The 27,896-nt window shown below is 32.4% G+C and overlaps 1 protein-coding gene across 1 annotated transcript in view; it reads right to left on the minus strand.

The window, feature by feature from the left end:
- Positions 1-245: 245 nt before the first annotated feature.
- The window catches only part of LOC132714676 (structural maintenance of chromosomes protein 2-like), a 33,611-nt gene continuing 5,960 nt past the window's right edge, over positions 246-27,896 (minus strand). The window contains exon 2 of the mRNA XM_060697586.1: positions 246-3,757. Within this exon, the coding sequence (XP_060553569.1) occupies positions 3,657-3,757 (101 nt within the window). The 3' untranslated portion in view covers positions 246-3,656. The remainder of the gene's footprint in view (positions 3,758-27,896) is intronic.

The raw sequence follows: 27,896 nt of genomic DNA on the forward strand, positions 1-27,896 counted from the left end.
TACGCTGTTGTAAGAAAGTAGTAAAGATAAAGAATTTGAAATATAATGGAATATGGTAGAATATACAAGAAAAAGCATCTGACATATGTTTGCGGTTCGGATCGGAATATCCGTCCTTGGGTCACCCGCCCATTGGCGGTAACTCGGCAAGCCTTGTTACCGCCCAATGGGCGGGTCACCTCGGGACGGATATTCCGATCCGAACCGCAAACATATGACATATATTATTAATATATACCGTAATATTCAACTTGCCGACCGAATTATACATACCGTTATACTCAACTTGCCGACAAAAGCCATATAAACTGTTATATACAACTTGCCGACAGAAGCTATATATACCATAACATACACGACAGAAGCTATGTATATCGTTTTTTTTTCAACTTTGCATACTGTCATAAGAAGCTATATATATCGTGATATTCAACTTGCCGACAGGAGATATACATACAACCCTTATATTCCACTTACCGTTTAGCTTATACATATTACCGTTATATCCAATTATCCGACACAAATCTCAGTTAAGAAGTAACCACTAACATATGATGTATGATAACAGTTGCCATATTAGTGTGCTGTGTGATAACAGTAACCATAAAAGTGTGCTGTGTGATAGCAGTAACCATAAAAGTGTGTATTATAAAAGTAACCATAAAAGTGTGCTGTATGATAACAGTTACCATAACAGTAACCATTAAAGTGTACTGTATGATAACAGTTACCATAAAAGTGTGCTGTATGATAACAGTGACCATTAAAGTGTACTGTATTATAACAGTAACCATAAAAGTGTGCTGTATGATAATAGTTACCATAACAGTAACCATAAAAGTGTGCTGTATGATAACAGTTACCATAAAAGTGTGTATTATGACAGTAACCATAAAAGTGTGCTGTATGATAACAGTTACCATAACAGTAACCATAAAAGTGTGCTGTATGATAACAGTGACCATAAAAGTGTGTATTATAACAGTAACCATAAAAGTGTACTGTATGATAACAGTAACCATAAAAGTGTACTGTATGATAATAGTTACCATAACAGTAACCATAAAAGTGTACTGTATGATAACAGTTACCATAAAAGTGTGGTGTATGATAACAGTTACAATAAAAGTGTGGTGTATGATAACAGTTACCATAAAAGTGTGGTGTATGATAACAGTTACAATAAAAGTGTGGTGTATGATAACAGTTACCATAAAAGTGTGGTGTATGATAACAGTTACAATAAAAGTGTGGTGTATGATACAGTTACCATAATTTTCAGAGGCATAAGGATGACAAGTGGATGCATAAGGAGCAAAAGAGGAAAAATATTTATTCTGTATTTAAGAATGCCCTGCTAGACATCTAATCATTCCGGCAGAACATTTTTACACTTATTTTCAGAATGCTCTGCTGGATTGCCTAGCCAGCTGAGAATTTTTAACACTTTATTTAGGAATGCCCTGCTAGATTGCTTAGCCAGCTGAGCATACCAGCAGAGCATTTTTACGTTTATTTAGGAATGGCGTGCAAGATTGCCTAGCCAGCTTAGCATTTCAGCATTTTTACACTATATTTTGGAATACCCCGCTTGATTGCTTAGCCAGCTGAGCATAACAGCAGAGCATTTTTACACTTTATTTTGGAATGTCCCGCTTGATTGCTTTGCCAGCTGTGCTTACCAGCAAAGCGTTTTTACACTATATTTAGGAATGCTCTGCTAGATTGCTTTCCCAGCTGAGCATACCAGTTAAGCATTTCTAAACTTTATTTTGGAATGCTCTGCTGGATTGCCTAGCCAGCTGAGCATTTATAACACTATATTTAGGAATGCCCGTCTAGTTTGCTAAGCCAGCATAGCAATTCAGCAAAGCATTTTTACACTTTATCTTGGAACCTCCCGCTAGATTGCTTAGCCAGCTGAGCATAACAGCAGAGCATTTTTACACTATATTTAGGAATGCCCTGCTAGACTGCATAGCCAGCTGAGCATACCAGCAGATCATTTTAACTCTTTATTTTGGAATGCCCCGCTTGATTGCTTAGCCAGCTGAGCATAACAGCAGAGCAATTTTACACTATATTTTGGAATGCCCCGCTAGATTGCTTAACCAGCTGAGCATAACAGCAGAGTATTTTTACACTTTATTTTGGAATGTCCCGCTAGATTGCTTATCCAGCTAAGCTTACCAGCAGAGCATTTTTACACTTTATTTAGGAATGCCCCCGCTTGATTGCTTTGCCAACTGAGCATACCAGTAGAGCATTTTTACACTATATTTAGGAATGCACTGCTATATTGCTTAGCCAGCTGAGCATACCAGTAGAGCATTTCTAAACTTTATTTTTGAATGCTATGCTGGATTGCCTAGCCAGCTGAGCATTTATAACACTATATTTAGGAATGCCCGTCTAGTTTGCTAAGCCAGCTTAGCAATTCAGCAAAGCATTTTTACACTTTATCTTGGAACCTTCCGCTAGATTGCTTAGCCAGCTGAGTATAACAGCAGAAATTTTTTTACACGATATTTAGGAATGCCCGTCTAGATTGCATAGCTAGCTGAGCATATCAGCAGCTCATTTTTACACTATATTTTTGAATGCCCCGCTTGATTGCTTAGCCAGCTGAGCATACCAGCAGAGCATTTTTACGCTATATTTTGGAACGCCCCGCTTGATTTCTTAGCCAACTGAGCATACTGGTCAGCAGAGCATTTTTACACTATATTTAGAAATGCCCTGTTAGATTGCTTACCCAGCTGAGCATATCAGCAGATCATTGATTTCCCTATATAAATCGTAATGCCTTTTTGCTTAGCTCACTGTTAACTGCTAACTTCTCGCATACGTTTATAATTCACATCATCAAGCTGTTATAAGGGCTATTATGAATATCATATAATCTATTATCTATATTATTTAATGCGGACATTTCAATTTACCTTATTTTAGGCAATCTTCTATAAATAATTACAAACTCAAATAATCAAACACTTACAATCACTACATATGATCTTATGTTGGTAGTTTTCAGTTATATTTCCAGGCCTTTTGGGATCATTGATCCAAGCACATTAAATGTTGAAAATTGAATACCGCTTTAAAAGCCGATGAAAGGAGGCGCAGAGGATGTTGCACTTTTCTATTTTCCATCATAAAAAGACTCAATCAAACGGAGTCTGCAATGTTGGTGTAATTTGTTGACTTTTCTCCTGAGGGATCACCCCAATTTTAGACGCGTACATATATAATTGTTAATATACATACCATCAATGAATAGTTTTGAACAACACTTTTCATTTTTTTTTAATAAATTGTGACTTTGACAGGCAACAAAGATTACCACGACACGAATTATTCACAACTTATCGACACATTTTCATGTCAAAGTCGCATCGGAAACCGTACTCTCCTGCGCATCGGTCGAATGTTCCACTATCACTCACTTTCTGAAGTAACGTGAGTGTATTCAGTGAGCTGCGAAGGGAGCGTATGGAAACCGGAGAAAAGTAATCTGGCAAATTACTTGGACGGCAAAGCCGCCCTTGTCCATGTTGTCACCTGATTTGATGCCACTTTATCTCAAAGATATTATAGCAAGAAGGATGTTAATAACTCCAACACTCCGAGAAAGACGACAGACAAAGAGCACTGTTTTACTTAATAAGATGGTTGTGCAGAATTAACTTACCCTTCTTGTGATTTTGATATTTTCTCTCCTCTGTTTGTACTGATGAATCGGTTTCGCTACTTTTCTCTGTTATGAAATACAAAAAAATAATAGTATATTGAAATAAATCAATATCATCACTTTATATTCAAAACTATTTTTTTCTAAATATATATTTGGCCAAATGTATGAAATTTCAATCATTTGACTCCAAAGGTCAATGTCATACACTTGAGGATTGTATTGTTGGCGGTATTTATTCCAATGTAAATTAGATAAGTCTATTAATTACAAAATTATGCAAATCTTAGCTAAATTCAATGATTTGACCTAACCTGTTAAGGTCAATGTAAGGTCAATGACATACTTGATCTGCTTAACACGATATCTATATGGTTTGTCCGAGTATTTAGAACTCCATTGATAAACAATCTATGTCAAATTGTGAGGAAAAAAAATATACCAGTCAAGTTTGTATGAACGCCAAGATAAAGTTCAGTTTGACCTACTTGAAGAAATTAACTCAAAAATTGATATGCCCTATGGTAAGGTGACAATTACGAAAAGAAACTAATCTATTTATAGGGGCTACCGGACCCTTTTTAACAAGACATGTCATGTACCAAAATGTTCTCAAATGTTTGTAGTTTCCTAATCTGCCGGCATAAATTGGCATATATTGTGGCGAACAGAGAAATCCAAGATGGTGTCCAAGATGGCCGCCAAAATTATGAAAATTGCCACTTTGTCACTATTACTTAATTTCTAATTAAGGTTTGCAATTTATCTAAGTTGCATTTTGGTCACCTATGCCCCCATACCGGTGACAAATTTCATGCTCCGTTAGCTTTATCTTTATATATTTTGGGCAGTTTGTATAATTAAAACAAACCAAAACGGAAGTGACGTAACGTCATTGAGCGATGCCCGTCGTGTCGTTGTATGCCGTCTGTCACATATTTTTCACAGATTTTCGATTGTCTTTCACTATTTCCGTTTTCCAAGACAATAATCGAAAAGACCCTGATTGTGTCCCCGTCTGTGCTACCAGAACTTTGTATTTGGTCCGTATTATTGTCAGTTTTTATATTTTAGGCAGTTAATATTATATATCCTAAACATTTATTATTATTATTATTACATATCTATCAGTAATTGATCAACTGACATTTATATGGTCGATATTTTGAAAAATATAGCTAATACACCTCAATTTTACAGCAACAACTTTTACACATTATGGGTGTCCGTACGAAAAAAAAATATTGATGTATACATCCTTTTAACTGCAAATATTTCTCGTTAAACAACTTTTAAGCATGACATCTATTTTCAATTATTGCAAGGCGAAGTGATTTTATTCTTGTTGATTTTTCCTGTACTTTATTAATCATTAAAGTGTGATGTATGATAACAGTAACCATAAAAGTGTGATGTATGATAACTGTGACCATAAAGTGTGGTATATGATAACAGTTACCATCAAAGTGTGCTGTATGATAACAGTTACCATTAAAGTGTACTGTACGATAACAGTGGCCATAAGTATGTTATCATTCATCACACTTAAATGGCAACTGTAATCATATTTCACACTTTTATGGTTACGGTTATCACGCATCACACTATTATGATCACAGTAACCATAAAAGTGTGATGCGTGATAACAGTAACCATAAAAATGTGATGTATGATAACAGTTGCTATAAAAGTGTGCTGTATGATAACAGTTGCCATAAAAGTGTGATGCGTGATAACAGTTGTTATAAAAGTGTGCTGTATGATAGCAGTTGTCATAAAAGTGTGCTAAAAGATAACAGTGACCATAAAAGTGTGATGCGTGATAACAGTTGCTATAAAAGTGTGCTGTATGATAACAGTTGCCATAAAAGTGTGATGCGTGATAACAGTAACCATAAAAGTGTGATGTATGATCACAGTTGTTATAAAAGTGTGCTGTATGATAACAGTTGTAATAAAAGTGTGCTGAAAGATAACAGTGACCATAAAATGTGGTATATGATAACACCATTAAAGTGTGCTTATCATAAAGGTAGTAACATGACATCACAGTAGTCATAATATTTTTTGGAGTACTTTAACGATTTTGGGACAGTAACATGTATCATAAAACTGACATTAGGGTTGATTAAGCGACATTTAAGGTAAGATCCCCTTATGCATTACCTCCGCCTTGAAGAGTATTCAAATAGGCTGGAATTACTGTCAATTGCATTGAAACTGAGGGAGGGACATAGGTTCAACCCCCAGAAGGCTTTGAAAACAGCCCCTCATTATTGTACGTTTTAGGGATATTTAGAATATGGCTTTTTAAGTTTAATCTTTTACTTCATATAGACGTGTTTTAACGACTTTTTGTCCCCACTTTTTGAGGCCTCAAACAATGAAAAAAAACGCCCTATGTAGGCCCCAAACACTATTTTTCGTTTGGGAAATGTTGCTAAAAAAGTGATCCTATCAAAAAGATACATCAGGGGGTTGCCAGTAGGATGTGAACCCTTCTGTTTGGGGGGGGGGGTTGAAGGGGGCGGTAGACCCCCTCATGGCAAAGAAAATTGTGGACTTGTGAGAGGTAATGTGCAACCAACGCTGAAAAGCCTTTGACTCTATCTCAATCCATTGAGAAGTTGCAGCACTTTGAAACCAGTTTTGATGGAAAAAATCATTGCAAAATAGTGATTTTTGGCAAATTTAAGACCCCCCGCTGCCATGGTAACAGGATATCAACGGTTGATCATGCTGTTACAATGGCAATGGTCTAGTCAACATTTGTGCCAAGTTTGATTAGTATTAGAACATTTTTCATAATTTCATAGCAGTTTTAACTTGTAACAAGAGTCTTTTCAATGAAAACGGCCATTTTTTCACAATATGCTCATGAGGGAAAGGGTTAAAGTGATGGGAGTATTGTAACACTTTTATACAAATTTCAAACATTTTGTGTAGAAACAATTATTTTGCTTGTGTGATTTGTTACCTGGATGCTATTTTTTGTTTCTTAACAATGACCAGTAGGAAAACTTTTGATGATATATTATAGATTATTTAAAAATTCCTTATTTCTGAAAAAGAGCCCTTTTAAAAGAAAAGTTTTATTTCAGAAAAATATCGATAACTCATAAACCGTACGGCAAAACCTTAATAGTCCAGATTATTCTTGTGAAAATGAGACAATTACTGTCATGGTAATTGCGACATCAAGCGTTTATTGCGACATCAAGCGTTTATTGCGACATCAAGCGTTTATTGCGACATTTAACGTTCATTGCGACATTAAACGTCAACCTTGCAACATTTAAATTCAGATCCGACATTTAGAGGCGGCATGACTTTTAACGTTGCTTCAAACATCTTCCAATTTTTAAGGTACATGCTACTCGATAACGTTAACAACAACTGTTTGAAAATAAAGAACTTAAATGATACATCGTTATTTAAAATAAAACTTTTGAAGTAAGCTTTCGTGTTTGATCAAAGATATGAAAGATATAGGATTCGAGAGTGTTTCAATAAGCTTACAGCTTCCAACACAATCGAACTAAAATATATTTGTATAAACTAAAGATATGAAATTTGTTGGAATAAAAGATAAGAACACACGATAGCACTACTTGACATTGACTTAGTCAAATGACATTTCCTGAAGAAAAATGATAAATTATCATTATAAACTTCCAACTGTTTTACGTCGATAAAGATAAAAATAGAAATAAAAACAAGAGGGCCATGATGGCCCTGAAATCGCTCACATGTATATAGTCCCCCGGAGCGGTGCCAATTTTAACCCGGGGGCTTTTATTTGAACAAACTTGGTAGACACCTATTTAAAGATGTTCCATGATAAATATCTAATATAAGCTCTAGCTGTAAAAAAGATCTTTTTAAGTTTTTACTGTGTACATAAAGGGAAAAACAATGACCCCCTGGGTCGGAGCCAATTTTGACTCAGGACTTTTATTTGAACAAACTTGGAAGACATTCACTAGAAGATGTTTCATGCTTAATATCTAAGCTCTAGCTCTTTGGGCTTTTTAAATGAAGATTTTTAAGTTTTTAACTATATACAAATAAGGAAAATCAATGACCCCCCCTCCGGGGCGGGGCCAATTTTTACCCCAGGGCATTTATTTGAACAAACTAGGTAGACACTGACTAGATGTTTCATGCCAAATATTTAAGCTCTAGATCTTTGGGTTTTCTAAAAGAACATATTTTAAGTGTGTTTTTTTATGCCATGGCAACCAGAGTTCTGCTTGGAATTAAATTCTTTGAACAATTTTTAAAGTTGACTACCGAAGGAACATTCCTGTGAAGTTTGGATGAAATTTGCTTAGCTGTTAATGAGGAGATGTCGTTTAAAGTAAAAGTTTACGGACGGACGGACGCCGGATGAAAAGCGATCACAAAAGCTCACCATGCCACTTTGTGACAGGTGAGCTAAAACACATCAACGCGTGTTTTATTTTTGTTAGTGAGGGATAATAAAATAAAAGCAACATATAATAACTCTGCAAACATGCTTATCAGATTATCTGCCCTTAAGAGTAAACAAATATTTCTCAAGTTTTAAGTGAAAACCTTCAACGGTTGCGCGATAGATCAGTTGGTTAGACCACTGACTCTCTTGAGGTTCAGGGTATTAAATAAGAGCTAGGGACTGGTTTCCGGATTCCACTGTATATTTAAGCTGTTTCTGAAGTGACTAGTCTATAGTCATGTCTACGTCCCCGCGAAGGGTTTTTACATTAATGGAAGATAGATAGAACGGTTTCTTTAGAAAAAAAAAAGCCAAATATTCTTTGTCAAACAGGAGAAATAATAAAGCAAAAATGTATTTCAGGATAATCAACCTTTCCAATAGTTTCAAGTACCTCAAGTAGAAAGTTAATACATTTGATACTCTTTTGAGAAAACAATTTATAGCAAAAAAAAAAAACACACACACAAAAAAAAAAACAAAAAGCAACAATTATTTTTATAAATACTTGAGGATTTAAGATAGAAAAATCAACAACAACACCTGAATTTTGATAAATTGTTATTCATTAACGTTTCAGCTAATGCCTTCATTATGATAAATAATCAAACAAACAACGGACATGAGGTAATATAAGTTACGTGACGTTGTAATTGCAGAAAATGGTAGGCCTACAACTCAAATATGTGTATTTTCAAGAGTATTAATAAACCAAAAAGATCAATATTAAGGACTATTTTGGATATAGAAATACTTAAATTTCCTACAGAGAAATAAAATATAAAAAAGCGTAAATAGGACAAAACAAAATAGTACTTAAGATAAGCACACACATTCAGAGTATTATCTTAAACATGTAATATGTATCAATCGGCAGAAAATATTTAGTTTTGTATTAATTCCTTCTGGATATTGTGTTTGAAGTGTATGTATCCAGACGATTTCTTTACATAGACAGTCAATATAATTTTCAATGATATATAATGAAAAGTCAATAAGATTCTGATCATTCAAATTAAAGTGTTAAGCGTGGCAACATTTGTGAAAAATTAGGGATCTGTTAAATTACATACATCAATGAATCATGTTGGGTGAAAATATATACCATATTTCACGAAAAACGAAAAAAATAACCTTTTTATTTAATTTCATTATCAAAGAAAAATGGTAACGAGTCCCCTTGTTTGCTACGCAACTGTAATTGTACAGATTGAGCCGTGTCATGACAAAACCAATATAGTGCGTTTGCGACCAGCATGGATCCAGACCAGCCTGCGCATTCGTGCAGTCTGATCAGGATCCATGCTGTTCGCTATCCGTTTCTTTACTTGTAATAGGGTTGGTAAGCGAATAGCATGGATCCTGATAAGACTGTGCGGGTGCGCAGGCTGGTCCCGATCCATGCTGGTCGCAAACCCACTATGTTGGTTTTGTCATGACACGGCTCAAATTGATTATTTATAGAAATATTTAATTCCAAAAAAAATGTTCTCCTATGACTACAATTGTTTCGGAAAAAGATGGTGCTATGATGTAAAAACTATATTGCAACAAATTCAAATGTCACATTACTATGAAAACAAGTTACCTGTAAACCTAAAAGATGTTGAAGATGCATTGTTTGTTAAATATAAAACGGATTGGTGTAATAATGTTAGAAATGTTGCCAAACTTAGAACATATATTGAATTTAAACAACATTATAATACTGAAAAGTATTTGCTTTCGTCATTAACTAAGATTGAACGGTCTCATTTAGCCCAATTCCGATGTGGTATAATTCCATTAAAGATAGAAACGGGAAGATATGTCGGTTTAAATGTAAACGAAAGATTTTGTCATTTTTGTCCAGTTAATGTTGTAGAAGATGAGACTCATTTTCTTTTAAACTGCATTAAATATAATGACTTACGAGAGAACCTTTTATCAAAATGTAAAGATAGAAATTCTGATTTTGAACATGTGTCTGAAGTAAATAAGTTAGTATATGCTGTAAATTATCATTATGTGCATGTGGCTAAATTTTTAGTTGAAGCTATGAACAGAAGAAGGATGTCTCTGTACAGAAATTAATTAAAAAATGTTGTAAATGTATTTGCTCTAATGATACGTACATGAATGACAACTGTATATGTATCATATATGTGATTTGATACCGAAAGTAATTGGCAAAAAAGTAAACTTGTATACTTCCTATTTCTCTTATAATGCAGATGTTATTATGTCCAAGAACATTTTAATCACTACTTGTTCGTGCATGTATATAATTAGTTAATATCTAAATTATGCAATAAATTGTATATTTTTGAAACTGATTAAATAATTAAGTGACTTGTAGGCCCAACGTGGCCGGGTGTTGTAAAAAAAATATGTATCGTTATTATGTATGTACATATACATAACACAATGTCACTATAATAAAATTTACTTATCTTATCTTATCTTATCTTTATAGATGCGTCTTGTTTTGCACGCGATATTTAGCGCTACATTGTGACGTCACGTAAACAACTCTTTTAAACGTCTCTACAGCGTTAATGACTGAATAAAAGATATTGGTGTTTGGTTTTATTTTCTTAGAACATTTTCTATCATTCTAGGTAGTTTCAAAACAAATTCAACAAAAAGTTGTAATGTATTTGTCAGTTTTTTGAAACAAAATGGCGAAAGAAGTCCCTTAAAATAAATATGAGTTTTGACTCCGCCCACTTTCATATTGATATTTCATTAAAAAAATATGAACTTTATTTGACTGATATTAAGAAGATATTTTATCGTTTGATATATTTTCACAAAACATGATAAAATGCCACCTTTTTTTTAAATTTCATTAGCAAAGAAAAATGGTTACGAAGCCCCTTTCTTGCTACACAACTGCATTTGTACAGCGCGCAGTAATATAATTATTGTCTTGTTTTGTACGCGATATTTAGAGCTACATTGTGACGTCACGTAAACAACTCTTTTAAACGTCTGTACAGCGTTAATGACTGAATTAAAGATATTGGTGTTCGGATTTATTTTCTTAGTTAGACCATTTTCATCATTCTAGATAGATTTCAAAACAAAATTCAACAACGTGTTTTTTGTATTTATCAAAAAAAATGGCGAAAGAAGTCCCTTAAAATAAATATGAGTTTTGACTCCGCCCACTTTCATATCTATATTTCATATTTATTAAAAAATATGATATATATTTGACTGATATAGCACCATATTTCACGGGTAAAATTAAATAAAGCACCATATTTCATGTGTAACTGGTATCATTTTCTCGTTATTTTGACAAAACTCAGGTTCTGAGTAAAATAAGATGAAGTAAGTTCGTATGTGAAATAAACTGATCACTAGAAAATGTAATAAGATCTGAAATGCAGAGTAATTTTTGTTGTTGAGGGAAGTACTGTTAAACAGAACTTAAATATCTCAGCAATTTAACTAGAAAGTTAAATAACTATTCTGAACATTTCATTTAAGAACTAGCCTTTACATTTTATTGTATTATGGTAAGAACTATCCTTTACATTTATGTTTAGTCAAATACACATGAATGATTGGTTATCTCACTTTTTCCAAGTGTTTTAATTGAAGAATAAGCAAAATAAAAATAAGAGAAATGAAGTTAAACAAGGTAATCTCTGCAGAGCATAAACTGATATGCTTCGTAGACTAAATATACATGTATATATATCACAGGGCTGGAAATTAGAACTGCGTCGTAATCTTTGAATGAAAAGGGTATATATTTGTTTGTTAATTATTCCTTGTGTTGAAAATAATTGAAAACCAAAAATAATTATTACCACTCTTCACAATTGTCCGTACAAATTTTGGTATAAATTGCTAGCAGAACTATTTGGCAAAACAAAAGTTATAGTGAACTTACAATTCGGGCCAGAATTTTTATGAAGTTTTAAGATGTGTGAAGTTGGCGGCCTAGCGGCCTGGCGGCCTGGCGGCGTGAAGTTGGCGGCCTGTCGGCCTAACGGCCTGGCGGCGTGAAGTTGGCGGCCTAGCGGCCTGGCGGCCTAGCGGCGTGAAGTTGGCGGCCTAGCGGCCTGGCAGCCTGGCGGCCAAAAATTTTAATGTTCTTGAAATGTTTTTTTGACAATAAAACGGCATTTAATGAAGTTTTAAAGATAATTATTGTTATTTAAACGATATATCTAAAGAAAAAATCACTTTCAGAGATTTTTTTTAATTTTGTCATTTTTGTGAAGTTGGCGGCCCAGCGGCCTGGCGGCCTAGCAGCCAAAAATTTTAATGTTGTAAAAATGTTTTTTTAACAATAAAACGGCATTTAATGAAGTTTTAAAGATAATTATTGTTATTTAAACGATATATCTAAAGAAAAAATCACTTTCAGAGATTTTTTTAATTTTGTCATTTTTGTGAAGTTGGCGGCCCAGCGGCCTGGCGGCCTAGCAGCCAAAAATTTTAATGTTGTAAAAATGTTTTTTTTAACAATAAAACGGCATTTAATGAAGTTTTAAAGATAATTATTGTTATTTTAAACGATATATCTAAAGAAAAAATCACTTTCAGAGATTTTTTTAATTTTGTCATTTTTGTGAAGTTGGCGGCCCAGCGGCCTGGCGGCCTAGCAGCCAAAAATTTTAATGTTGTAAAAATGTTTTTTTAACAATAAAACGGCATTTAATGAAGTTTTAAAGATAATTATTGTTATTTAAACGATATATCTAAAGAAAAAATCACTTTCAGAGATTTTTTTAAGTTTGTCATTTTTGTGAAGTTGGCGGCCCAGCGGCCTGGCGGCCTAGCAGCCAAAAATTTTAATGTTGTAAAAATGTTTTTTTAACAATAAAACGGCATTTAATGAAGTTTTAAAGATAATTATTGTTATTTAAACGATATATCTAAAGAAAAAATCACTTTCAGAGATTTTTTTTATTTTGTCATTTTTGTGAAGTTGGCGGCCCAGCGGCCTGGCGGCCTAGCAGCCAAAAATTTTAATGTTGTAAAAAAATTTTTAATGTTGTAAAAATGTTTTTTTAACAATAAAACGGCATTTAATGAAGTTTTAAAGATAATTATTGTTATTTAAACGATATATCTAAAGAAAAAATCACTTTCAGAGATTTTTTTAATTTTGTCATTTTTGTGAAGTTGGCGGCCCAGCGGCCTGGCGGCCTAGCAGCCAAAAATTTTAATGTTGTAAAAATGTTTTTTTTAACAATAAAACGGCATTTAATGAAGTTTTAAAGATAATTATTGTTATTCAAACGATATATCTAAAGAAAAAATCACTTTCAGAGATTTTTTTTAATTTTGTCATTTTTGTGAAGTTGGCGGCCCAGCGGCCTGGCGGCCTAGCAGCCAAAAATTTTAATGTTGTAAAAATGTTTTTTTAACAATAAAACGGCATTTAATGAAGTTTTAAAGATAATTATTGTTATTTAAACGATATATCTAAAGAAAAAAACACTTTCAGAGATTTTTTTAAGTTTGTCATTTTTGTGAAGTTGGCGGCCCAGCGGCCTGGCGGCCTAGCAGCCAAAAATTTTAATGTTGTAAAAATGTTTTTTTAACAATAAAACGGCATTTAATGAAGTTTTAAAGATAATTATTGTTATTTAAACGATATATCTAAAGAAAAAATCACTTTCAGAGATTTTTTTAAGTTTGTCATTTTTGTGAAGTTGGCGGCCCAGCGGCCTGGCGGCCTAGCAGCCAAAAATTTTAATGTTGTAAAAATGTTTTTTTAACAATAAAACGGCATTTAATGAAGTTTTAAAGATAATTATTGTTATTTAAACGATATATCTAAAGAAAAAATAACTTTCAGAGATTTTTTTAATTTTGTCATTTTTGTGAAGTTGGCGGCCCAGCGGCCTGGCGGCCTAGCAGCCAAAAATTTTAATGTTGTAAAAATGTTTTTTAACAATAAAACGGCATTTAATGAAGTTTTAAAGATTATTATTGTTATTTAAACGATATATCTAAAGAAAAAATCACTTTCAGAGATTTTTTTAATTTTGTCATTTTTGTGAAGTTGGCGGCCCAGCGGCCTGGCGGCCTAGCAGCCAAAAATTTTAATGTTGTAAAAATGTTTTTTTAACAATAAAACGGCATTTAATGAAGTTTTAAAGATAATTATTGTTATTTAAACGATATATCTAAAGAAAAAATCACTTTCAGAGATTTTTTTTATTTTGTCATTTTTGTGAAGTTGGCGGCCCAGCGGCCCGGCGGCCTGGCGGCCAAAAATGATTTTTAACAATAAAACACATACGAGTTATTTCATACTTGTTCGTGTTTTTGATAATATCGATCAGCCGAACAGGACATAAGAGTGACAGACTGGATCGCAGGCTAATATATGGTGTACAATTTCTGTAACAAATATGAATTGTCCTTTATGAAGTTTTAAAACATTTTTTCTGGTCCCATCCAATTTATTATCTCCGTTCAATCCATGAGTATAAGTCATCCTTTACTGACTTTACAAAATAACTTTTGCTTACACATTTGTTAACAATAACTCATGATTACAGATGGGGCTATGGTCATACCCTAAATGATTACCTCCTTGTTATTGGATGAAACTGAAAAGTTGAATGGTTGGGATTCTGATTGCTAGCACAAGTTATTCGGGTGAAAAATGTATTGAATGTTTCCATGTTGTCATTTTAACGCTATTTTTTGTTTAAGTTCAAAACGTTAACTTGTAATTTTTAAACATTGATTTGTTTTAACATTTGTATATGTTGTATGTTGCTTGTAAAAGTATGTAGTTGTTTACATTATTATCATGTATCACATGTTTGTCAATATATCGTTTTGTTATTGCTGTACTTTAACACTTCATTCTTATGGTGTTGTATATATGGATATTCCCAGAATAAATGTACAGTACCTTTGCTTTGTAAGGTTTTGCTCCCATTTTCCATCTGCATCGCATAATTGTTATACCTCAACACCGCATAAATTATGGTAAAAAATACATTTTGTTACAATGGTGCCAATATTTGGAATATAATCTTATTTTATAACGGTCATATTATTCTTTAAAATCTTTTGAAAGTAAAAATAAAAACATAACTTGTACACGAAATAAATATCTTTATAACCATATCATTATGTTATAATACTAAATTATGCATGTATATAATAAATAAAGTATTGTTATGGCGAGTGGTTAGCGCGTCGAAATAGTCAACTATGTATCGCTCACCGTGTGGGCACAAACCAAGACAGGGGCAAGCCGTTATTTCTTGAGCAAGAAACTAAACACTAAATGAACAAAGGCTACCAGGTCACGAAACAACGGAACTACTATGGCGAGAGGTCGAAAGTACGATGACGATGATACGATATTATGCAGAGTTTTCAACATCGTGGTTTCATTTGTTTTTTTGTTGTTGATTTTTTTTTATCTTTTTTTCTTCTTTATTTGTTCGACTTTTAACCATCATAAATTCGTTTTAACGCTGTTTCGCGTTATATGTGTGTCGTGATGGCTGTAATGGGACATCGTGGAGATCCCTCAAGAGCAATATTCCAAAGCATATATATATAGTTGACACTTGCAGTCTCTATTTTCTTTGGAGTCTATTATTGAGAGATAATAAATTATATTATACCTCATTTGCATACGGTCTTCTATATTCAATATGACGTCATCCGGTCCAAAAACCGCATACAGACCGGGGGCGGTCCATAATTCTTACAAGTAAAATGGTTTCCTGCGGGGAACATTTTAAATGATATAAGATATTTCATTTAACTATTTTCAACATTGTTTGGGGGACAACATATAGTCGATCAATATAGAAGAAGGTCATTGGAAACTGGTGACCGTTGATGACCGGAGAAGGTCGAACATAAAACAATTATTTCTTTTTAAGAAAATGATTCAATAGGCCTACCATTTTATGAATAATTCCGAACATAAAAATAAGTAAACACACAAGTTTACGCAGAAAATATCTCTATTTATTATGGCATATGCCACTACGATCGAATATATTTCAATTAGTATGTATCTCAAATTTTACAGACAATAAATTGTTTATATTAAAGAAACATTGATAATTTTCAAACACATTATTCAAGTTTTTCAACCTTAAACGGTAAAATATTTAAACAAAATTACAAATATCACGTAACAGTTATTTTGTTCTAATTAGATGTAATTCTGCCTAATTCCCCCAGAGGTAAATCCGTCACGAACCGGCAAACGGTATTTAGCCAGGTTTTCGAAAGTTCAATTAACCAATCATATAAGGTTTACATATCCCGTGCTCCTCCATGTACCGAAAACAGGTCACGTGCTCCTCCATGCCTCAAAAGTTAAACGTGTACCAATACCCTGCGGTCTCCAGACCGCAGGTTAAACGTAGCTTTCACGACGTGCGAATTTCGAGACGACACAAACAGACGATAACTGTCAAAATGGATAGGCGATTTGTCTCTTTATGTACTACAGGTCAGACACTCACATTGATATTTCCATAGACTTACATTATAAGAAATGGTCCCTTATCCTACCTTAAAATTCAGTTTTCATGCTAAAGAGGTATTTTTTCTAGCAGAATGAAATGCCTGACACATAAAAATGTTTCTGTTATATAGGGGTAGCCGACCAAATTTTTTGCAAATTGACTTCAAAGAGGATTACCCCTCATTTCATTATAATTTTCTGCTGATCACAGGACTGACATACACTTTTTTATAAATGCAAATATCCAAGTCAAAATTATCACAGAGACTCATGAAATATTTCATTTTCTTCAGAAAACATTGTAGTGTTACTTTTTAAATTAGTTTTTATACTTAAAAACACCCCACTTTCATCCAATCGCCTCATGTATAAACTGAATCATACGGTTTTCCCTGCACTTTTTTTCAGCCAATCACTGGCCGTGTTACAATACGATACCCTGACCTACATGTTGATCAAAAGTCATGATTTTTCTTTAATTTAGTTAAAAATTTTATTTATACTGTTTCTGAAATTCTTAAAGTCCGGGTTATTTTGCCTAGTAACATTAAATTAATATTAAATTTCATTAACAAAAATGGAATCACAACTCCTAAATCATCGGTAATCGGAATATTAAAAGAAGAGCATACACAAAATCCGTTTAGGGTTTGAGATATTTCACACACTGAACAAGTAAAATTATTATTTGAAAGCAAATAATAGTAAAAATGACAGCACAAAACAAGGGGATGAAAGGATTTAGATTCTGTATAATAGAACAAATAAAACATGGCCTTTCGTGGAAAATGCAAGTTTAGGGACTAGTTGTTCAGACTTCGGAAGGTATATGGACCTCAGCTGCGCTTCGGGCCAGACCAACCAGTCCGTAAGCTTGCATTTTCCCCGAAAGGCCATTTTTTATTTCTTAAATAAACCCCATATATCATTTCCGATATTTTCTGTTCTAATATGTTTGAAACCGGTTCTGTTCTAATATGTTTGAAACCGGTTGTACCGTCCACAAAACTGGATCCCGCGATAACGCAAAAAGTACTGAAAATATTTTTATGAAACTTGATATATGGATAGATGGCAGTATGGAGATTATGCACGTCTTTTTCTTTTCTTCCTATGTTGAAAATTCTGGTTGCTATGGCAACAAATATTCTGAAAATATGGCAAATTTAATAAAAGTCAGATATCTATCTGTGATAACGTTTGTGTAGATGAGCTACGCAATTCGCTGGTCAGTGATTTCCAGCAAATATTACGAAAATTTTCAAACAACATTTTTTAATTATAATTAATTAGTAACATAATGGTCAAGTCTACTATAAAGGTGTAAAACAGATATCATATTGTATTTATCATCTTTCAACTATGTAAATAAAAAACTACTAATTTGCCAACTGTCAACTTAACGCAGTAGGTAAGACTGTCAGTTAAATTTTTATTTGAATATCAATGCAAGGCATGTTCGATTCGCAAAAATTATTTCTGTATGAAGAATATTTTTATTATGTTGTGTTATTTTTTTTATTTACTTCTCATTTTCACTTTTTCTTTTGTTTTCAATGTATACAAGAAAAAAAATATTATAATCTGTATATTAAAATTATTAGATATTGTAACAAAACTACCTTGATATCCCAATTCATTTGCATATATCATAAAATTGATAAAATAAGGAAAGAAAAATGTTAGAGCAATTTCTTAGGCTCGAACTCGTGGTAAAATTTTAAGTCGTATCGTATACCAACAACTTTACCGAATTTGCCATAAAGTTGTTTTTAAATGGTACTTCTTATCTTGTATTATATTCTCTTCTTCAAAAAAAGCTGTTTTACCTATTATCCCGAGATGATAATTTGGTTCTAACGGTACTTGGGAAAGTCCATTAAAGGGTAAGTCTGCATATCATCGGAGATTGAAAGTGTCAACGACTATTATAGTATAATTTCTAATAAAAATGTGTACCATCGTAGTGGTTAAATTGGTAAATCAGGGTCACTGTAACCTCTTATGAAATGCACTCACAGGTTCGAAACCGACGCTCATACATGACATAGTGATGATGTTATTTTTTTTTGTTTTTGTTTTTCTTTTGTCTGTCTTTTGTATGATCGTTTGAAAATACTTTGTTCTTCCCAATTTCTTTTTCTATTTTTTTGTTATTTGTTTCTTGTTCCCCTCGTTTTAAAGGAAACTGCTACATGTCAAGTGATTAATTAATTAATTAAATTTAGCAATTTAAAAATCAAACTATTTTAAACGCACTACGATTACGAAATATTTATATCTTGAATATATGGATCAATATATAACATACTTAACTTCATTATATTTTTACATTTATGATGATGTCTAACTGTACACAAGTGCATATCAAGCCGTGTCCAAAAAAACAACACAACATTGAGGCATCAATGATGGAATTCGGTAGTTTCATATAATATAACCGGTTTATTTGTTATAAGTCGATATTACTAGTAATACATGTATCATACAAATACTGTACATCTTTTATGAATATTTTCAACATAATCGTTTACCATTTAAGTAGTAATTTTATATGATACCAGATCTTCAATATATGGATCCAAGTAAGTCATGTATGGAACCAGATGCTTATTATATGAAACCGAATTATCAATATATTAAATCAATTTTACAATATATGAAACCAGTTTATCAATATATGTAACCGAAGTAGCAATATAAAAGTTGATTTTCACATTATATGATACCAGTTCTTCAATATATGATACCAAAGTAGCAATATATTGAACCAAAATGTCATTATATTGACGGGACTTTTTTACAGGCTGTTTTCTATCCTTGCACCGGTATTACAGTCCTTGTTTAAAGAACATCGGCAAATGTGTTGGAAGAAGGTAAGAATTCCTTACATGCCTGCGTCATATAGACAATACACAGGTATGTCACAAACAAGTAATGTTACATTTTAGATACCCCCTTTTCAAGACTATAAAGCTGCAATTTTTAACCAGGTTTTCCGAAGGAAAAAACTGGTTATTAGATTGAGGTATGTCGGCGGGCGGGCGGGCGTAAACAATTTCTTCTGTGTGCGCAACTCCTTCTACATTTCTCAACATATTTTGACCAAACTTTCACAGAAGCTTTGTCATCAAGTGCCCTGGCGCATATTGTCGGGGTTTTGCGATTGGATAATATTTGACCTAATTATGGCCCTTTGTTTTTTTTCCTTACATAGAATATATAGTGAACAATTTTTTCTGTGCCCAACTCCTCCTACATTTCTCAACGGATTTTGACCAAACTTTCACAGAAGCTTTGTCATCAAGTGCCCTGGGGCATATTTTCGGAGTTTTGCGATTGGATAATATTTGACCTAATTACGGCCCTTTGTTTTTTTCCTTATAAAGAATATATAGTGAACAATTTCTATCGTGCGCAACTCCTCCTACATTTCTCCACGGATTTTGACCAAACTTTCACAGAACCTTTGTCACCAAGTGCCCTGGGGCATATTGTCGGGGTTTTGCGATTGGATAATATTTGACCTAATTATTGCCCTTTGTTTTTCCCTTATATAGAATATATAGTGAACAATTTCTTCTGTGCTGAACTCCCTCTACAATTCTCAATGGATTTTGTTCAAACTTTCACAGAAGCTTTGTCATCAAGTGCCCTGGCGCATATTGTCAGGGTTTTGGTCGGGGTTTTGCGATTGGATACTATTTGACCTAATTATGGCCCTTTGTTTTTTTTCATTATACAGAATTATCAATATAATTATAGTGAACAAATTCTTCTGTGCTGAACTCGTCCTACATTTCTCAACGGATTTTGTTCAAACTTTCACAGAAGCTTTGTCATCAAGCACCCTGGCACATATTGTCAGGGTTTTGTGATTGGATAATTTTTGACCTAATTATGGCCCTTTGTTTTTTTCCTTATACATAATATATAGTGAACACTTCTTCAGTGGCAATTCCTCCTACATTATTCATGTTTTACATTGCACATAGTTACATTGTTTGTTGCTTGTATTTGTATTTCAAATACAACATATTTATCTACAATGGTGATAATTGAAAACCTGGTTTCATGGCATTGCCATGTTTCTTGTTTTTACATTTTAAAAGGGACTATTCAAATAAAAATCCATTACATGTAAAAATTTAAGACTGTCCAAAATGCTTGTTTTGACTAAATAACCATTAATTGACGTTTCTACAACATTAAAATTTTTGGCCGATAGGCCGCCAGGCCGCTGGGCCGCCAACTTCACAAAAATGACAAAATTAAAAAAATCTCTGAAAGTGATTTTTTCTTTAGATATATCGTTTAAATAACAATAATTATCTTTTAAAACTTCATTAAATGCCGTTTTATTGTTAAAAAACATTTTTACGACATTAAAATTTTTGGCTGCTAGGCCGCCAGGCCGCTGGGCCGCCAACTTCACAAAATGACAAACTTAAAAAAAATCTCTGAAAGTGATTTTTTTCTTTAGATATATCGTTTTAAATAACAATAATTATCTTTAAAACTTCATTAAATGCCGTTTTATTGTTAAAAAAACATTTTTTACAACATTAAAATTTTTGGCTGCCAGGCCGCCAGGCCGCTGGGCCGCCAACTTCACAAAAATGACAAATTAAAAAAATCTCTGAAAGTGATTTTTTCTTTAGATATATCGTTTAAATAACAATTATTATCTTTAAAACTTCATTAAATGCCGTTTTATTGTTAAAAAACATTTTTACAACATTAAAATTTTTGGCTGCTAGGCCGCCAGGCCGCTGGGCCGCCAACTTCACAAAAATGACAAATTAAAAAAAAATCTCTGAAAGTGATTTTCTTTAGATATATTCGTTTAAATAACAATAATTATCTTAAAACTTCATTAAATGCCGTTTTATTGTTAAAAAAACATTTTTACAACATTAAAATTTTTGGCTGCTAGGCCGCCAGGCCGCTGGGCCGCCAACTTCACAAAAATGACAAAATTAAAAAAATCTCTGAAAGTGATTTTTTCTTTAGATATATCGTTTAAATAACAATAATTATCTTTAAAACTTCATTAAATGCCGTTTTATTGTTAAAAAAAAAATTTTTACAACATTAAAATTTTTGGCTGCTAGGCCGCCAGGCCGCTGGGCCGCCAACTTCACAAAAAATGACAAAATTTAAAAAAAATCTCTGAAAGTGATTTTTTCTTTAGATATATCGTTTAAATAACAATAATTATCTTTAAAACTTCATTAAATGCCGTTTTATTGTTAAAAAAACATTTTTACAACATTAAAATTTTTGGCTGCTAGGCCGCCAGGCCGCTGGGCCGCCAACTTCACAAAAAATGACAAACTTAAAAAAATCTCTGAAAGTGATTTTTTCTTTAGATATATCGTTTAAATAACAATAATTATCTTTAAAACTTCATTAAATGCCGTTTTATTGTTAAAAAAACATTTTTACAAACATTTAAATTTTTGGCTGCTAGGCCGCCAGGCCGCTGGGCCGCCAACTTCACAAAAAATGACAAAAATTTTAAAAATCTCTGAAAGTGATTTTTTCTTTAGATATATCGTTTAAATAACAATAATTATCTTTAAAACTTCATTAAATGCCGTTTTATTGTTAAAAAAACATTTCTAGAACATTTAAAATTTTTGGCCGCAGGCCGCTAGGCCGCCAACTTCACGCCGCTAGGCCGCCAGGCCGCTGGGCCGCCAACTTCAGGCCGCTAGGCCGCCAGGCCGCCAACTTCACGCCGCCAGGCCGTTAGGCCGCCAGGCCGCCAACTTCACGCCGCCAGGCCGCCAGGCCGCTAGGCCGCCAACTTCACACATCTGAAGTTTTATGGATACGTTGAGTTTATATTGCTTTATCCATCGTTTTTTCCTCTAATTCAATTATATACACGTTTCAGAGTTAACCATAAACTTGAAAAAATAATGTTGCTTAATTTACTAAAATTTCATTCAAAAGAGATGTTTTTTTCTTCGTAGCATGAAGATATTAAAGATAAACTTTCAGCATAAAATGGAAATGGTTGCACATTTTGGCATCTGTAGATTTCAGCTCCACATTCATTTTTTTTTCTCTTTTATTTTTCAATCAAAATATACAAACATTCAAATCATAGTACATGTAATGAATACATAAAAAATAATGTCAATTCAATGTTATCAGATTATGACAAGTATATTTGTATGTTAAGATCTTTTAATAAAAGATTTTGACAGAAGAAAATGAGTGCTAAGAAGAACTGATAGTACTATAAAGTGCATAGTAAGTAAGAAAGAGAGAAAAGAAAGTGTATAAAGAAAGGAAAGATAGATGAAGAATGAGAAGAAACAAAAAGAGAGAGAAAAGATAAAGATTACTTATGTCCCTATTAAAAGATAGTTGGAAAAAAATACATTCATAATGATATTTTACAAAGCTAATACTAAGTAAAAAAATATATTTAAAAAAATAAATAAATAATAAATGGAGAAAATATAAGGAATGGATTAAACGGAGATAAGAATTGAAGATCGTTTCCTTTTCTATTTGTATATGCATAAATTATATGTCTATATTCATTGTCCAAGTAAACTAGGAATAATACATGATGCCATGTGATCGAGGTCAAGTATGAGTTTAGACATCTTCATGTCCTTAAATACGCCATAAATACGTTTCCGCGCGATCCGAAAAAAAAAAGAAATAATGGTCAACTGATATCAAAACAAATTGTGTGTTAAACGGACTATGTCTTTTAAAAGAAGAAACATTAGCTTTATATTGATCAGAAAGGAGTCTATTTCAAGGGGAAAATTCGAATAACTCAACTTAACGGCGATTCCTCACATTTTAAGAAAGGCCAATACTAAATTACTTCCTTATTAAGTTAGAAATTATTCAAGTGTCAGAAGTGAAGAATATATTAATCGAGTAATGTAGGAATTGTCAATAATGACGTCATCAACGCATGTGACAAATAGTTCTTGTTGAAAACTAATTTTGTAAAACTGAAAGGATTATGTTACAATATAACAGTGATATTTGCAGCCTTTTGTTTGCTTCTCGTATTCAAGCATACTTAACTATCGATGGTGAGTATTCCTGACAATATATTTCTACTTATTTTAACATTTCTTTTTCAAATGTAATCGTTACGTCGAACAACGAATAATACTCTTTCGAGAAATCCGATCTTATCATCCATTAAACATTGATACATTATTGTTTGGTCGTGAAAATCCAACCCATTTGCATTTTGATATATACTCATTATTTGTATGATATGTTTGTAAACATGTATTTAATGCAATAAAATATGTTTAAACTAAACTTATTTTAACATTATTTTCATCTGCGTTCAGATACTGTCCGTCTTCTGTGAAAATAACATTTTATAATTTCACTGTGAAATCATCAAATATAATTTCACTGTCCTCTGAAAAGCATGTAATAAACCAGCGTATTATTAGATTTATCCGCTAGAGGATCACCATAGAAGAGGTAGACTAGTTTATCTTCGTAACAAAATCTAAAATTAAAGTCTTGAATGTAAATTAATATTATTTAACCATAAAGGAAATATTACAATTTTATATCCCTGTTCATTATATAATATTATTTTAAAATTACGGTTTTAATTAGACAATAATTTGGAGAAGATTTAATGACCACGTGGTGATGACCAACTGATATATTCTCAAGGACCGTAGGTGACTTGATTACAATAGAGTTAAATATCTGAAGTTAATCATGTTTTTAATATAAACAAATAAGAATAGATAAATCTTGAATAAATGTAATGTTTGAATCTGAAAATGTATTTTTCCTTTTAAAATTTTAAAGATACAGCTTTGAGCTTAGTTAAAAAAACGGTTACAATTACAATATTAAGATTTTGCTAATTCCATGTTTGAATTTGACAGGTACAATGAAAATGTGTCAGGGTAAAATCGTATACATATACATGCACCGTGCGTTAACTGGAGTGCGGGTATTAGTTACCCGCACTCCAGAGCATGCCCATTGATTGGCTCATTTTTGCTGGGGTTTACAATTGTGACGGCAGAGAAAGGAAAAGCGACAGAAATATCATATTCAGATGTTCGTTCATTGGTTCATTTTTGCCGGGGTTTCATATTGTGACAACAGGGAACGTGTTTTTATGTTTGACTATGATACAAAAGAGAAAGAGCACCAAAACACTCGGTAATCTGATTTATACTCGGGGGCTACGCCCCCTCGTACAAATCAGATAACCTCGTGTTTCGGTGCTCTTTCTATTACTTATCAAAACTATATGATGTCATTTACATTTTAATTCATATCAATTATAATTTCATACATATTTATCTCTTGTTTATTTGATTTGTTACCTTGTTCTGTATGTGTTCTTTTTACTAAACATCAATGGTTATAAATGTTAACTTGTTTTAGCATAATATGCTCATATATAAATATTTATAATGTTTGGTATTACTTACCTCCTACAAATGTATACATAAACATATATGTAACATAATGACTTGTATATAAAATGAAATTACAAGACCAATATTTTACTAAAGCATGACATGTTTTTATGTCAGATATGAATATGTCAGATTTAGACACACATACATGTACAAATATGCATTTTAGTATTTGACAAATTACCTTGTATCGAAAACGAAAGTACAAGACGAGTATGACAAGGGAAATAACCATGTCAATTATAATGTAAACGATAATCAAGATTTGTTTACCTTTAGTTTTTGCTATAATAAAAATTGTTTAACAAGAGGATAATAAAAAATACCATGAAAAGAACAAGAAAAAAAAAAGAAAAGAAAAAAGAATAACGAACATGATACAATATATCGAACATTTGAAAGATAGATAGATAGATTTATTTCAGTATTCAGTAAATAACATGGTAAAAACATATCCAATACATGATAAAATAATAAAAACAAATATCAATGTAAAGAAATGCACCATATCAAAAACATCATACCAAGGATAACACAAGAAAGAGAACTTAATCTCTTATTTCCATTGTGGTCCTTAGATACTGATGGTTTTGACAAAGAGAGGCATGAAAATGACTTATCACAGTTTTAAATTAAAGAAAGACAAAAGTATACATAAAATTTTCAAATTAAAATCAATTAATAAAAATAATAAACATTAAGACTAGAGGATAGACACCCTTAAAAGAGATAATTACCCATTAAGTAAATGTTTTTTAACAGATAATTTAAAATTGTACAATTTTGATTCCATCCTAATAGAAGAGGGTAACTTATTCCACAATACACATCCATTGTAAGCAAAAGACTTTGATCCGAAACCTTTGACCTTAGGTAGCATATAACAACCACTTTCACTTGACCTGGTCCTGTAAGTATGAACAGAATCTAATGGAATAAAGTTTTCTCCCATATATTCAGGGGCAAGTCCATGTTTTATTTCAAAAACATTACATAGAATGATTTGATCAACTCTTTTCTGGACAGGTAGCCAATTAAAAATTTTAAAGTGTTCATTATCAATATGTGACCTATAACCAAGATTTAGAACAAATCTTATCAATTTATTTTGTGTGACTTGGAGTTTATCCTTCCAGTATTTAGTAACCCCAGGAAACCAGAAACAACATGCATAATCAAAATGACATTGGATGAGGGCCATAACAAGAAGTTTTTTAGTGTGAAAAGTGAGATAATCACGTTTTCTATACAGAAACTTTAACCTTGCATTGGCCTTTTTAATAATAGAACTTGCCATTGCTTCACCAGAGAGAGACTGATCAAGTGTTGCACCTAGATATTTGACATCAGAAGTTGACTGTATATCAGTCCCTTTACAACTGACATGAAGAGATGAACCTGTTTTTAACCTATGTTTAGAGCCAAATAATATTGTCTCTGTTTTGCCTAAGTGAAGGGAAAGTTTATTGTCAATTAACCATTGACTGACAGAATGTAGTTCATCTGTCAGTTCTTTTTCAATAGATGACCTATTTTTACCTGTAACAAGAATAGCAGAATCATCTGCATAAAGAAGAAGTTTATTTTTAACAACAGCCTGCATATCATTTACATAAATTAAAAATAATAATGGTCCCAAGATAGACCCTTGGGGAACACAACAAGTAACCCTTTCATGTGAGGAAAAAGTACAAGATACATCAACAAGTTGTTGCCTATCAGACAGATATGACCTTAACCATTGTAATACATCAGTACTAAGACCAATGGCTTCTAATTTCATTAAAAGAATTGAATGGTCCACTGTATCAAATGCTTTTTGAAGATCCATTAAAATCATGCCTACAAGATTACCTTTATCCATATGTAGCCTAATGAAATCAGATAGATGTGTAAGACAAGTGTCCGTGGAAGAACCACCTCTAAATCCTGATTGAAATTTATATAATATGTCCATTTCTTTAAGATAGGAAGAAATCTGATCATAAACAACTCTTTCAAAATTTTTAGAAACAATGCTTAATATGGAAACAGGCCTGTAGTTGCCAACTTCAGTTTTATCATTCTTTTTGAAAAGAGGAACAACTCTGGCTGCCTTCAAATCATCAGGTACTGTGCCTTGTATCAATGACAAATTTATAATGTGTGTTAAAGGTAAGGCAATAATAGATGCACTATCTCTTACAAAACGTGAAGGAATACCATCCAGACCAGTGGATTTGTTTGAACCTAGTTTATTCAAATACTTAATTCCACTTTTTTCAGACATCAATGAAAGAGAAAAATTATTAAATATAATTCTTTTTGATAAATAAAAAGAAGATACAAACTGTTTACCAAAAATGTTTAATGCCGGAGGTAGTTTTGCAGTAAGATTTGATGCAACATTACAGTAGAAATTGTTAAATTCTTCAGCAACCTTTTGTTTATCAAAACAAATTTCATCACCTATTTTTAATCCAATATTAATTTTACAAGATGAATTGTCCTTTTTAGAAGGTAGACCAAGCTCCTTAAGGGATTTCCATAATGTCTTTGAATCATTTTTATGATTGTCACATGAATTATTAAAAAGGTAATTATTTGAAAGGTATCAAATAAAGTTTGAAAATAGGAAAATTTTATAATTTTATAAATAGGATATATTTTGTTATATGTTAAGAATTTTATAAAGAAACACATTTAAAGTAATAAATTAATTGTCTTATTTATAGTATTTTAGAGAGTCAATTAGTCAGTCAGTTTTCAATTATATCTTATTACTGATGTATTTTCTTTTATTTGGAATGTTTATAGAAAAACACATTAAAAATA

The sequence above is a fragment of the Ruditapes philippinarum genome, unplaced genomic scaffold (assembly GCF_026571515.1).
Source record: "Ruditapes philippinarum isolate M1 unplaced genomic scaffold, ASM2657151v2 ctg6087_1_1_1_1, whole genome shotgun sequence".
Taxonomy (NCBI): Eukaryota; Metazoa; Mollusca; class Bivalvia; order Venerida; family Veneridae; genus Ruditapes; species Ruditapes philippinarum.